Source organism: Falco cherrug, chromosome 1 (genome assembly GCF_023634085.1).
Source record: "Falco cherrug isolate bFalChe1 chromosome 1, bFalChe1.pri, whole genome shotgun sequence".
Classification (NCBI taxonomy): Eukaryota; Metazoa; Chordata; class Aves; order Falconiformes; family Falconidae; genus Falco; species Falco cherrug.
In genome coordinates, this window is record NC_073697.1 from 123,843,546 (window position 1) to 123,857,647 (window position 14,102).

General features: G+C 41.0%; 1 protein-coding gene across 1 annotated transcript; it reads left to right on the top strand.

The window, feature by feature from the left end:
- The first annotated feature begins 1,161 nt into the window (after positions 1–1,161).
- PSMD12 (proteasome 26S subunit, non-ATPase 12) lies at positions 1,162–10,373 on the top strand. The gene is made up of 11 exons (XM_055727422.1): positions 1,162–1,341; positions 3,018–3,077; positions 3,321–3,449; positions 4,793–4,900; positions 5,811–5,915; positions 6,348–6,497; positions 6,671–6,805; positions 7,367–7,479; positions 7,843–8,017; positions 8,536–8,613; positions 9,932–10,373. The coding sequence occupies exons 1-11, from the start codon at positions 1,234–1,236 to the stop codon at positions 10,139–10,141; spliced, it is 1,371 nt and encodes a 456-aa protein (XP_055583397.1). The 5' UTR covers positions 1,162–1,233; the 3' UTR covers positions 10,142–10,373.
- The last annotated feature ends 3,729 nt before the right edge of the window (positions 10,374–14,102 follow it).

Below are 14,102 nucleotides of genomic sequence, written 5' to 3' on the forward strand. Positions count from 1 at the left end.
GAATTACTCTGAATTTATACCAGTGTAGTAGATGTCATAACTCAAGTCTTAATTCTGTAAACAGAAGATTTGAAAGTGGTTATTTCAAATAGCTCTTTGCCACATTACTGTCTTGTAACATATGCAGTACAGTCATAAAGTAACCCAAACCGGGATGTGATGACAACATTTTTTCTGGGAGTCTTAAATTTAACACCCAAAGATATAGGGCATTCACTGATCAGTATTTCCTCGTGAGCTGTTTACTTGCAAGCATGAGCAAGTTTCTCTGAGTTTCTCCAGTGAATTAAAACCCCCGAGGCATATGAAATTCTGCTCTGGAACTGGAGATGATGGCAACCTGCAGGCAGGAGTGTTGCACCAGCACCTCACCACAACTTATCAAACGCATTGACGGTGCAACGTGTAAAGCCAGGATCCTTGTGCTCTTAAAAATCACTGTGTCTCCTACCTGTTCCTAGCCTCTCCAGCAATGCAAGGTGATTAGATGTCTGGAGGGTTGGACACCCGACACCATCAGGGTGAGACCCGCCCGCACCCCGAGGCCTGCTCCCAGGCGCGGCCTGCCATGGCCAGGCGGCACGGCGCTCCGGGGACAGGGGGGCACAGCACAGGCCCACGATCCGCCCCCCTCCTCATGGCCGCACCAGGCCTCAAGCTCTTGACACGCAAGCTATGAGCAACACCGCGGCTGCCGAAACCCCACGGCCCTGCTGGGGCCAAGGGCAGGCTGAGGGCCGGGACTAGGCTCCGTGAGAAGCCGCCACCCTCGGTGCTGAGGGTGCAGCTCGACAGCGGAGTTCGGGACAGCGGGCGGCCCGGGGCCTGTCCCCTCAGCGGCGGGGCCTGTCCCCTCAGCGGCGGGGCCTGTCCCCTCAGCGGCGGGGCCTGTCCCCTCAGCGGCGGGGCCTGTCCCCTCAGCGGCGGGGCCTGTCCCCTCAGCGGCGGGGCCTGTCCCCTCAGCGGCGGGGCCTGTCCCCTCAGCGGCGGGGCCTGTCCCCTCAGCGGCGGGGCCTGTCCCCTCAGCGGCGGGGCCTGTCCCCTCAGCGGCGGGGCCTACGTCAGCACCGCCCCCCGCCCCGCCCCGGTCCCTGCGGCGGCCGCAGGTGGCCTCGGCAGCGCCTGCGCGGGGCGGTGCCGGGCCGTTCCCTTCCGCCGGGCCGCGCGGGCGGGGCTGCGCGCCTGCCTGCTTCCGGTGTGTGTTCGGCGGGGGCCGCGCAGCGGAGCAGGGAGATGGCGGAGGGCGGCGCGGAGCGGGCCGATGGCCGCATCGTGAAAATGGAGGTGGATTACAGCGCGACGGTGGACCAGCGGCTGCCCGAGTGCGAGCGGCTGGCGCAGGTGAGGGGCGGGAGGGAGCCCGGCGGCGCCGATGGGCTGAGTCATGGCGTGGGGCGCGCTAGGCCGCGCTCGGCGAGGCGGCCCGGTGGCGGGGGGACCCGCGGCGCGGCCCGGCCCGCAGGCGCCTCTTGTCACCCGGTCCGGTGCAGGAGGGTGCGGGGCTGGGGCCCTGCTGTGCCGTGTGCGGCGAGTAGGGGCTGCCGTGCCATTCCCTGGCAGCGCAGGGCAGGAGGGCGGCCGGAGCTGTCGGGGTGCGGCCGGGCGGCTGAGGGCAGCGGGAGGCCCGGCGTGCCCAGTAGGGCCGCGGCTTTCCCCGGTGTGGTGGGACAGCCGCGGGCAGCGCACCCGACTGCGGGGGGCTCGTTCATCCCTGGACCGCTGCCCCCCAGAGCTGCCTCCCTGTCAGGGGCCCCGGACCCGTCTGGGCAGCGCTCTGCCGCTTCCACCTGGGTACGGGCCTGGGGCTGCAGGGGAGGGGGGCAGAGCCCTGCCAGGGTGCTGGGTGTCTGCTCCACAACCAGGCCTGTGCACCCACCCGGGGCGACCTCGGGATGGCTTGCCAGTTAGGATCGTAATCATGCATATGGTCTATGTTAAGGATCTTGTATGGATTTGTGCCTTTGCGTAGACCTCAGGACAGATAGACCGGATTTGCTGTTACGCTCTGTCCCGTTAGGATGGTATCTGATTCTTTACATGCTGCCCATCCTCCGCTGGATTCATGTTTCTCAGACATGTTGTACTGTGTAGCGTGTTGTAGGATTCTGAAGGCAGTGGCCTTAAGCAAATAGCGTCTTTTTACTGTCTTAAGGCTGTGCTGTGTGGAGAGTTTTATCCCACATGCTGCATTAGGTACAGACACCATGACTATGGTTCATTGTTGTGTAACGTGTAAATTTTGTAGCACATCCCTGGCAAACCATTGTATATAGCTTAAAAGATTTCAGTAAGGTAGGTATGTTTTAAAAACAGATGTAATTCTCTCTTTTTTGTTACTAATTTGCTAGTTTCTAAGCACTTTTTGCAGCCCCACAGTTGCCAGGGACTGTTTCAAACTCTTCCATGTTAACATTTTTTTAGTGAGATATTTGCTAAGAATTATGATGTAGGACTAAAAGTAGATTGTAGTGTCTTTAACTCCTCTAAACAAATATAGTTCTCAAAACTCAAAAAGCAGGACTATTATAATTCCATGCTTAGACTATAAAGCATGTAGTTTATGCTTTCTATAATATGCTAATTAAGATATGATGTATGTGGATGAAAGTAATAGTAAAAATTTCTTTTGGCCAAAATACCTAATTGCTTATCTGTTCTCACTTAAGGCTTTGTTTTGGCTAGGAAAGAAATGAGTCTTCCATCTAGCTCGGTGAATGTGAGCTAAACAAACCTGTCTGAAACTTGCTAGGTTTTTTGCTCCAGACAACCAACTTCCAGCACGTATTGGGCAAAAATGGAATTTCAAAAACCTTTCCGGTTTATTCTGTGTGTAGAACCATATATTTAAAGTTACTGCTATGTATGTTTCTTTTATTAAGAAAAAAAATCCAAACCCAACTTAAAAATGGGTGTACAGACTAGTCTGTTTTTTACTTGCATGAGAATTGGAGCTGCTCTCTATTTAAACTAAACTGTGTTTATCACTCATTATGATAATTCTTTGCCTGTCACATTAGGAAGGAAGATTGCAAGAAGTAATTGAAAACCTTCTCTCCTTGGAAAAACAAACACGCACGGTAAGTACCATATGGTGTGCAGCATTTAGGCTGGGTTGTCCTATGCACCCCCTTGTTCCACTACATTTAAGTTGTGAAGGGAACTGGAGTATCAGTCTTTCTATTTTGTTGTTCTTTTCTTTAAAAAGAAAATTAATAAGGTTAGATATAATCAGGTTCTTTACCTTGGTGTAATAGAAGCGCAGGTGATAGAGGTCTGCACGTTGTTTATCCCATCACTAATATGCTGTTTGTTTGTTACAGGCATCTGACATGGTCTCCACATCCCGTATCTTAGTTGCTATAGTGAAAATGTGTTACGAAGCTAAAGACTGGGATGCTCTTAATGAAAATATTATTCTTCTATCAAAGAGAAGAAGTCAGTTAAAACAGGTGAATTTAATCCTTTGAAACAAAAAATGAAATTGTATTTGGACCTGTGTATCTGATTCCCACTTGTGTGTAGGGACTTTCCTGACTTTGTAGCACCTGCCTGAATATATTGTTACTAGCTTCTGTTGGTGTTTTTTGGTAGACTTAGGAAAGCCAATAATGAAACTGATGTCTGGAATTAGTCTGTCTCCACCCTGTGCCTGAGCTCCACATGGTCCAGCTTGCCATTCTTGGCAACACAGCTGTGACTTTCCTGCTTTTGTGCATGCCAGTACTTTAGACAGTAGTTCATCGTTACGCTCTTATACAGTCTGTATTGTGGCCATATTCTTAATTTTTTGTGTTCATGAGTGTACATTAAGCAGAGTTATTGCAGCTTACTGTGATCAAATAAGGTGTGTGCTTTACAGGCTTGCTTTTGAAACTGTCATACTCGGGTATTTAGTTCTGAGAAATGGGCTATCAGGATAGCTGAAGGCACTTGAACTTAAGGAGGTACAAAGTTTATTGCATTGTGTATTTAGTTTAACTTAGTAGAAGTCAGCAACAGGTAGTTTCAATGGTATTGCTTTAGTAAGGAAAAGGTTGCCTCCTTTTTAATGTTCAAAAATGTTAGGAGTTTGTATAAAAGTAGAGTACAGTTTAGTTTGATAATTTGCACAAAAAATGTTGCTGAAGACTTGGATCATTTCAGCTGAATTTTCTTCTTGAGGAAGAGGTTTCATTCTCTCTCTTTTCTTTTTTGAAGTAAGTATTTTAATAATAATAGCAACAGCTTTGACAGCATTGTTACCAGAAGAACATATTCCGATAGCTGTGCTTGCCACTGAAGGATGCTAGTTTATTAGTGCTTTTTTGGGAGTATGCAGAGATGGAAAATAATCAGTCAGAAATAATTATCCCTCTTCCTTCCTTTCCTGAAAAATCTACAGGTGTCCTAAAGAGAAGGGCTAGTGCACACGCTTAAGAGAAGATAACACCTTTCCTGGGCCATGCAGGTCTTGGGGCATACAAATTTTGTCGGTCCATGTGAGAGTCATGTGAATTTGGCAGGAGTACTGCTTTTCAAGAGAAAGCTCTGTGGGATTAATCATTTTGAATATCACTGGAAAAACTGAGGTGAAAGAAGAGACAGAACAGCATCACATTTGACTTCAGTTGCTAGCGTCATTTTACACATTTTTAGAAGCAAAGTGATGAGATGTAGCCTCCATGCTTTTTGTTGAAATGAGTCTCTGAAGTACTGAACAGTTTCATATCAAACCTATCTGACTGTTATAGTTGGAATGCATTTGCAATATCTAAAAAACACAGTATGTTCTTCTTTTCTGTTACTGTACTAGGCAGTTGCTAAAATGGTCCAGCAGTGCTGCACTTATGTTGAAGACATCACAGACTTACCAGTCAAACTGCGCTTAATTGACACGTTGCGTATGGTTACGGAAGGAAAAGTAAGGTTTTGTTTTAAGACTGTCTATAAGGTAGAATAAAAATGTTCACCTCCTTTAAAAGCATAGCTGCTTAACCTTGTTTTTTAATCTTGTTCAAATAAGAGCAAAATTAATTTTTAAAGTAACTTGAGAAGCCAAGTAGTGTATTTCTTTCTGAAAGACTGCAAATGTTTTCCAGATTTAATATTTAAATAATTTGCTGAAACACTGCTTATATTTCCATGATGTAGATATTTGGCTATATTATTGATATAATTAATAGTACAGTTCAGAGTTCTAAAATGCCACTTTATTTTTCACTTTTTAAAACGTGATGTATTTGAGTTTGTTAGAGAAATGGGCAGGTTTCATTTAATTTCTCCTGCACTTAGCAAGGTATTAGGTACAGTTACGGTAACTAGAGGGTGATACTAAAGCATTATACCACGTTAATAATTTAGATAATACTCCTTTTGCTGGATGACTTTTGTCTGTTCAAAGTTAGTCCAAATTGTTAGTAAACAAGTATTGTCGATTTATGGGTGGTTAGTAGTGAGCAAAATAATGCAAATGGTAGTACTTAGTACACATTAACGATTAAAGTCTTTACTTTATATCTGTTTCAATATATTTTAACAGGCAAAATATCTAATACTTCATGCACAGTGCACATCCTTTTATGTTTGCTTGAAGAACGGTAGATGAATTTAGACATAGTTTTTTAGATTAATTTGGTCCAAATAGTTCCGGTGTGTCAACTATCCTTTCTACTTCAGCTGTGTATCTTGTGGATAGTGTCAGTATAGCGTAGGGATACACAGGGAATTAATTGGTGTATGACAACATCACATATGTGTCTTAGTGGGGTTGCAGTCTTAAGTTTTCACTCTTTAGAAAATGCCAATGTTTAAACAACTACTTCTGATTTCAGATATATGTGGAAATTGAACGTGCTCGCCTGACAAAGACGCTTGCAACAATAAAAGAACAGAATGGTGAGGTGAAAGAGGCTGCCTCTATTCTGCAAGAACTGCAGGTAATGTGCCTTGTAACTCAAAACTGTGTCAGCAATAAAAATTAATTGTGACTGCTCTTAGGTTATTGTTTAGAAACTTAATCACGTATGTTTGCAGAAATGCCTGGAATGAGTTTACCTGTTACTAGTGAGGGTGTAATTCAGTTTTAACTGCTTTTGTTAGTCTCACGGTTAGGTTACGTGGAATACTTGCCATTTGGAAAACAGATTCCAGTTGTCTAGGTAGTGTATTGAATTCAGTGTTAGCAGATTCTTTTGGTGTAAGTGGGGGTTATAATTGAAAATTGAATAACCTTTTCTCCATTTTCACATGCTCTGGCATGTTTTTCCTGTTTTGTTTCCCCCACCACCAACCTCCTGCTCTTCCTGGGAAGTTAAGAATTCACTTGTTTTGACTTTTGACATTGTTAAATAGTTACATTTTTATTTTAGGTGGAAACCTATGGTTCAATGGAAAAGAAAGAACGTGTAGAATTTATCTTGGAGCAGATGAGACTCTGTCTAGCTGTAAAAGACTATATTCGGACTCAAATTATCAGCAAAAAAATTAATACAAAATTCTTTCAAGAAGAAAACACAGAAGTAAGTCATTGGAGGATTTCTTTCTCTCCTTTCCCCTGCTTGCCCCCCCCCCAATCTGACATGTCTCTCTTCAAATCCAAGTGTATTTGAATCCCTGTTTTCTGTGATCCAGTTGGATTTAATTTTCATGATTCATGAAGCTGTATTAATTTCACTGTTTGATTCTGTTTCAGAAACTGAAGTTGAAATACTACAACTTAATGATACAGCTGGATCAACATGAAGGCTCCTACCTCTCCATCTGTAAGCACTACAGAGCCATTTATGATACTCCGTGTATCCAGGCTGAAAGTGAAAAGTGGCAGCAGGTAAAAAAACATCATGTACAAAATGTCTGTATTTTCATGTGGCAAATACCCATTTCATTACCAGATCAATTTATGGCAGATTAAATAGCTCATCAGTTTGTTGTTCTTAGTGGTTGTTTTTTTTTTTAAATGGGTATATTAACAAATCAGTTAGTTGAAAACAAATAAAGTTGATTTCAAATGAATATTTATAACTAACATCTTCATTATATTGTCTTTGAAATCTTGAGAATTTCTTGTCTGTTCAAGTGCAGGAATTAGAAACAGCTGTGCAGTTGTGGTCTAAATGATACTGTTGTGTATGCAGTACAGATGTTACATATTTAAAAAGATTTTTCCCCCACATATTTACTTTAAATACTAGTGTTTCAGTTAACCTGAATCCATTTAAATGTATCACTGTGAATTCAGGGTTCATTTCTGCAAGATTACATTTCTTTCACCTTAACTTTCATATGCTGGGTTTAAGCCTTTTACATGTTAAACTCTAAGCTCTGTGAGTGTTTTCAATTCCATCATTTAATTATTGGGGAAAAACCCACACTCTTTCCTCTTCAACAGGCACTGAAGAGCGTTGTCCTTTATGTTATTCTTTCACCTTATGACAATGAACAATCTGATTTGGTGCACAGAATTAGTAGTGACAAGAAGCTAGAAGAAATCCCAAAGTATAAGTAAGTATTCTTTCTAATAAACAATTAGGTGAAAAAAAAAAAGTATCTCAAACTAGCTGTTCAAATGAAATTGTTTATGCTAAGTCTGCTGTAAGAATCTCTGAATGTGTGAAAAATTATGCAAAATTTTTCTGATTGTGCAAGTTCTACATTAAAATACGTCTTATAAGAGAAAGAGCTTTATTAGAAACACAGTCTGACTTGAGCTGCCCGATAGTATGAAGCATTACAGTATATTCATGAAGAGCAATGAAATCAATGGTAAAAAAATGAAAGCATTTACAATTATTTCTTTGATCTATTTAAGTACGAAATAAGCCTTATTAATACAGTATTGTAAATCACCTTTACTAAATCATTTAGAGACCTCCTAAAACTATTTACCACTATGGAATTGATGCGATGGACTGCCCTAGTTGAAGAATATGGGAAAGAATTGAGAGAAGGATCCCTTGACAGTCCTGCAACAGATGTTTTTGGCTGTACAGAGGAAGGTGAAAAGAGATGGAAAGATTTGAAGAACAGAGTTGTGGAACATGTAAGTATGGCTGTCTTTAAGCATTAGCTGTGTATTCAGTGCCTCAACTATAAATGCTTTTCGTTTGCCTTATGTTAGTTACAAAGGGGCGGGGGGGGGAAAAGGTATGTAGTAAAGCAGCAGATAAGTTGCCTTTTCCATTGTGCTGTATTTTCCAGATTTTATTTACTCATGTATCTTTGTTATAAATAGGTGTTTGGCACAGTTGCCATAAAAAAGAGCATGTTGCATTCGAATTGTGAGATTTAGCATTCACATTCAATACAGCAGAAATTTGGAAGTCTTGCTTTTTATTAAATTCATAATGACTTGATATCATTACTTAATAATTTGTCATGTAAAGACTTCTATGCCTTTTACAAGCAAAAGAACTGTTCGTTTGTAACTCCCTCACAATACCTTATGCTGCACTGCCATTAGAGCTCCTAATCTGCTTTTAACATTGACTTTTATATTTTTGCAGCCTGCTTCAATTATTTTTTGCACATAACCCTCTACTCTGAACACTTTTATTCCAGAATATTAGAATAATGGCTAAATATTATACCAGAATTACAATGAAGAGAATGGCACAGCTTCTGGATCTATCTGTTGATGTAAGTGTTGCTTTGCTTTTCCTTCTTTCGTAAGAGGTGTGGAAGTGTATGTGTGTATGTGTTTGTGGCAAAAATGTAATTATTCAGCAGATTAACGTTCTCCTGTAACTTGAATATGAGTTCTCTTTAGCTTAAAATGCTCTGTTAGTGATGCTATAGGTCATCATTGCATTGTTTTACAGACAGTGCAGAAAGATGTAGCGCTGTAGAAATACACTGCTTGCTACAAAATTCTCAGGGTTTACACTTGTGTGTTTATGAATGTTCATGGATACAGTATCTGTTGTTGTATCTCTCTATATTTGTCTTGGTATTATGCATGTACCTCTCCTGGCTTCATCCTTAGTCTAATTCCCCTGTTTGTGTTACCAGTGCTTTTCAGCTCTTACAGGAAGAACAAAGTGTGCTGTAGTGATAGACAGGGAGCATTAACTGAGCTTTAGTTCATTGGATTCTGTTTATGAGAAGTAGTGTAAAAGTCTGTTGAGAATAAATTGTCTGAGTATTTGGCACTTTATTAGTCAATATGATGACCTGAGTGTATTCTCACGCCTTTATGGGAGTTAAACTGGTTTATAATCCAGGGAGAACTCAGTTTCATGATGCGTGTGCCCATAAGGCAAAAGTTGCTCTTAAAAATTCATTTATATTCAAGGTCTCATTTAAATGCTGGAGCTTCTTGTCTTGTGTTTTAGTGTTAAAATGTTCTTGTCACTGGGTGAAGATACAGGGTTTCTCACCTTTAGACGCCCGTGTTTATAGATGGTTGTAATTTGGGAAAATGGGGTGGAGTAGTCTTCCTGTCATTCCACTTTGTCTTTTCAAGAGCTTTCAGAAGAGATTAATACATCTTGGCATATTGGTGTTTTGAGCGCAAATGAAAAGCTTTACCCTACTGTCTTTTAATTAAATCTGCTCTTTCCCACAAACTCAGAATAAACCTTCCTTGACAGTGGTCAATAATTCATGCAGATTTTCATATGCCTTGCTTGTCAGAAGGCTTGTTCTGCTATCAGGTTAGCCAAGTACTCCAAAGTATGAAAGTCTGTTGGTGTAGTATATTAAACTTAATTTCAAGAAAGATAATGAGAAACAGGTGAGAAAAAAGAATTTTTTAATAGATCATGCTAGTATCTTGCAGTGCCAACATGTAATATTAAAGTATCGTTTGTTTTAAGTACAATACTACTGTAGCTGTATGTCTGTTAAGTATAAAGAAAATCTAGTTCCCTGTGCTTTAATGCTGTCTGGGAAGAATTCTGATGTTTTTATAGATAAAAATGCTATTTTCTTGACTTAGTGCTGTTTGTCTTTACAGGAATCGGAGGAGTTCCTGTCTAACCTAGTAGTTAATAAGACCATCTTTGCTAAAGTAGACAGGCTGGCAGGAATTATCAATTTTCAGAGGCCTAAGGACCCAAACAATATACTCAATGACTGGTCTCACAAGCTCAACTCGTTAATGGCCCTAGTTAACAAAACCACGCATCTCATTGCCAAAGAGGAGATGATACATAACCTGCAGTAAGGTGCCTCAATAATCTCAATGCTTTTAAAGGCATTAAATCTTCATAATAGAGACTATTATTCCAGTGTGTATATGGTTTGTTTTCTCCCTGTCAGGCCTTCCTGGTCTAAAGTTTAGAACACAGTTCTGAAATTCCTGTTGATAATTAAGTTCCCGTGATTATACATTCGGTTGTTATGTGTTTTTGCTACAGTTGGTGAAAAAACATAATAAAACTGTATTGCCTGTATAATAGTAGTCTTGTGGCTTCTTCTTTTCCATGTATACCTTTAACACATAATCCTGTGGTTATTTCATTACAGGACTTTTTTTGAGGCTGTGATTGAAAGGATGTGCTATAAATAAAAAATCCTAGGGGTTTACAGTAGCATGCATTGAGGTAAATTAAAATGATTATATTGTTATGTCAAGATACTGTTTGAACAAAATTCTGGATGTTCATGCTTAAGAATAATGCTGTTTCTTGTGATGTGGAACTACAGAGAGACTTAATTCTGAACTGACTGAGAAATTACTGAATTTTGTCTGCTGCCTGCAAGTCACTAATGTTCACTATTTTGTTGTTGCAGCTTGTAATGGCTACAATAGCAATTACACAATTAGCGAGGACAGTACTTCAAAGCTGCTGCTTCTTATAATTGAATGTGTTACATTCATAGAAGATAACATCCTATTATTTGCTTTAACCTACTTGTAATGGAGGGCAGCTGTAGACTTTCCCCATGTCCCTGTTCTGGTTTTTTTAGAAAGTAAATAGTAGCACGAATAGTATAGGAAGAATCAATAGAACTTTTATTGAAAGTGCTGTTTCTTAATTTTTTAATGCTAGTTAGTCATAACTAACTGTTCTGTTCATAATTAGGTAGAGACTATAATTGTAAATAATATGTTGAGATGTATGTAAATGCTATCCCTTTAAAAGCACACCGAACTTCATTCGGACTAACACTCTTAGCACAGGTAATTATTGGATGAATACACAGTAAGTCAGGAAGCTAGGCAGTGATTTTGAGGGTGGGAAGTGTGTGAAGGGACAGGAAAAGATAGAAGCTTTTAAGCAGTGATTTGCATTTGAAATTTAGACTTTGGATGTAGTTTAAGGGAAATGTCATTTCAGAGACTTGCAACTTTATCAAGCCATACCAGTCCAGCTCATTGCATTTAAGCAACAAAAAAAGCTGCTGAACAATTGGTGAGGGAAGGGAGAAAGAGGAGCAGACTGTTTAGAATGCATAGAATGCTTACCATCTAGCTTCCTAAATTGTATTATAATCCCAGTTGTACAAGTTGTGTAAAATCTTGTCACAACCACAAATCTTGCCCGAGAATGGGATGTACTGGTCTTTGTGAGGCTAGCCTTAGCAGCATGAGTGAAAGTGGCTGCTGGGATAATGAATGAAGTAACTGCAGTTTTGACCTTGTCAATTGAAAAAAAAATAAATCTTTTGCAAACTGAGGCAAGAGCTATCAGAAAGGGGAACAATGGATCGTTAGGGAAAGTGGGAACTTGCCTCTCCCTGTACTTCTTAGCATAGACCTATTTTCTTCTTTTTTGCAAGTCTGATCGGGAATCTTCAACTCCAAGCATTTAAGCTTATGGACTCTGTGACACTTCTACCAGATGAGACATACTGGACCTGTTTTCCCAGCCAATCCTATTTTCCTTTTTATCCTGGAGTGGAATGGTTCAGTGGTTCCCTGGCCCTTGTTCTGGTGGGGCCTTGCAGATGCTTCTCCCTCTCTGCCCTAGCTATATACCTCTCTGCTGCCTTTGCATTTAGAGCATGAGTTTGTTGGAGAAAGGAGGTGGTTTCTTCCCCTCACAACTACCTTTTGCTGTCAGCATTGGAAAGAACGTTGGAAACACTCTTAAATTTCAACAGCCCAGGTATCTCCTTAAAACTCAGAAGGATTATGAAGGTTCACATTAATGGTCTGTATTTGTACCAAAGATCCACAGTGATCAAGTTTTTTTGCCTTTTGGTCTGAAATATATTTTTTGTCCTCACTTGAGTTCACTTACAACACCTCTGTCTTGGTTTGACAACATACTGCGCAAGGCAAACTCCTACCTAACTCCATCCTCAGGGTGAGATACACCTGTTGTGTACCTAGTACTTGGTGCCAGAAGCAAGAATCTCTCAGGGTTTCCCTCCTCACACATCACAAACTCAAAAAAGGAGTTTTAAAACACAATTGTACAATTACTAGGCTGTACAGTAAGCCCAAGTGAGTGAAAAAGAATCTATTCATTTTGCTTGGAGGTTTTTTGTTTTACTTTGGTTTTTTTTGTTGTTGTTGTTGGCAAACTACTGTTAATGAAAATGAAAGGAGTGTATCTTGTGTCTCTCTGGAAAAGGTTGCCACATTCAGATTGCTAGAAAAAAAGAAAAACTGTACATTTTTGGTGCTAGTTCATCTGAAGAATGCAGATACATGTTAGATATAACTCCTCCGTGAGCAATTTAAAGGTCAACATAAAGGCATGCAGTCTTTTTTAAAAAAAAATGCATTGAGATTGAAGATCTTTGATCTTGACAATGTGGGATCAAACCATCATGTTAATCTGAACTTTGTATTTCCTATCTCCTCAATGTACCCTCAGCACCCCCTTATTGCTGTTTGCTTCTCAACACCCTCATTTTGTGGATCAAAGGAAAAGTGAATTAGTTTGACTACCAGTTGCTCTAGAAATTGTATGTGTTTAAAGAGTCCACACTGAAGAAATTTTATCCTTGGGTAATTATGAAGTAAGATTAAAGTTGAGATCATCTGTTCATTAGAGGACTCTGGAGGAATTCCAGGGAAATTTTCATGCTGGAAAATCGAAACTTGCTACTCTACAGCCTAATAATCAGACATTAATGGCTACTTAGAAACAGTTCGCTTTATTGTTTAGTGAGACTAAGTCTTACTGTTGCTATCTAACCTCAGGTCTACCACTGACTTGTTTGTGGCAGAGGGTAAACCACTTAACTTCTTTCTGCTAGTTTCCCATGACTGCTGCTTCTGAGGGAGTTCAAAAATTTGTAAAGGCCCAGTGTGCTAAGACAATAAAAACATTGCTTCTATTACTGCAATCAGTCTGGAACTTATATTGAGAAAGGCCTCCTGTTGTTTGTTCTCAGAGGTGAAAACTGCTCAAGACGTTAACTGCTGGGATGTTAGGCTCCAGGGTCGGGGAGGCAATTCAGTGTTGAACGGTACTTTTACGTGTTAATTGTAATGTTTTTTCCTGTATTGTGAAGTTAGACATCATGAGTGGAGCTGATTGAAAATAGAGTTCTCTGTATCGGAATTTAAGAAATGCCAGTTCCAAGAAACAGGAGTGAACTTTATCATAGAATGGAAATTGATGGTTCTGAATGTCCTGTGAAAGCAAAAGTTGCAGAAGGAAAAAACCCAGCAGCGTAAGTCTGAAATAATTGAAATAGTTTTGCTTTGAAAATGTAGAAACTAAGCTATAGCTGTGATTCCAAGTGTGCAGCTCATGGGTGAGCCAGGACTCTAGGGCTTTTTGGCTAGCAGCTCTCCATTAGCCCTGAAGCAAGTGAGGGTTTGAGAGTTCCCAACTCTTCCAGAATCCGTGCCACACCTTTCGGAGCTCTGCTCAGATCTTTGCTTCATGGCAGGGAGCCTGCCAGCCCTGAGTGGCCCCAGGTTTTCAAACTCCTGTTTTTTGGCAAGGAGCCTAGATTCTCCAAGGACCTGGGTATGGCTCCTAGCTTCATGGAATGGGGAGAAGGCCTGTGAACAGCCATGGATTTCCAGAATCCTGACTTAAGGGTAGGGAGACTGGATGTGTTAGTGCCTTCTGTACAGGGCTTCCTTGAAATTGCGGTCCCTGTGAGGTCGGACTTTCTGAACTTCCAGCAGGAAATTGCAATTTTCAGATCTGAAAAGTTTTGAAACACTAGGAAAATGTAAAAACGGAATTGAATTTGGTATTGGTGCAATCATT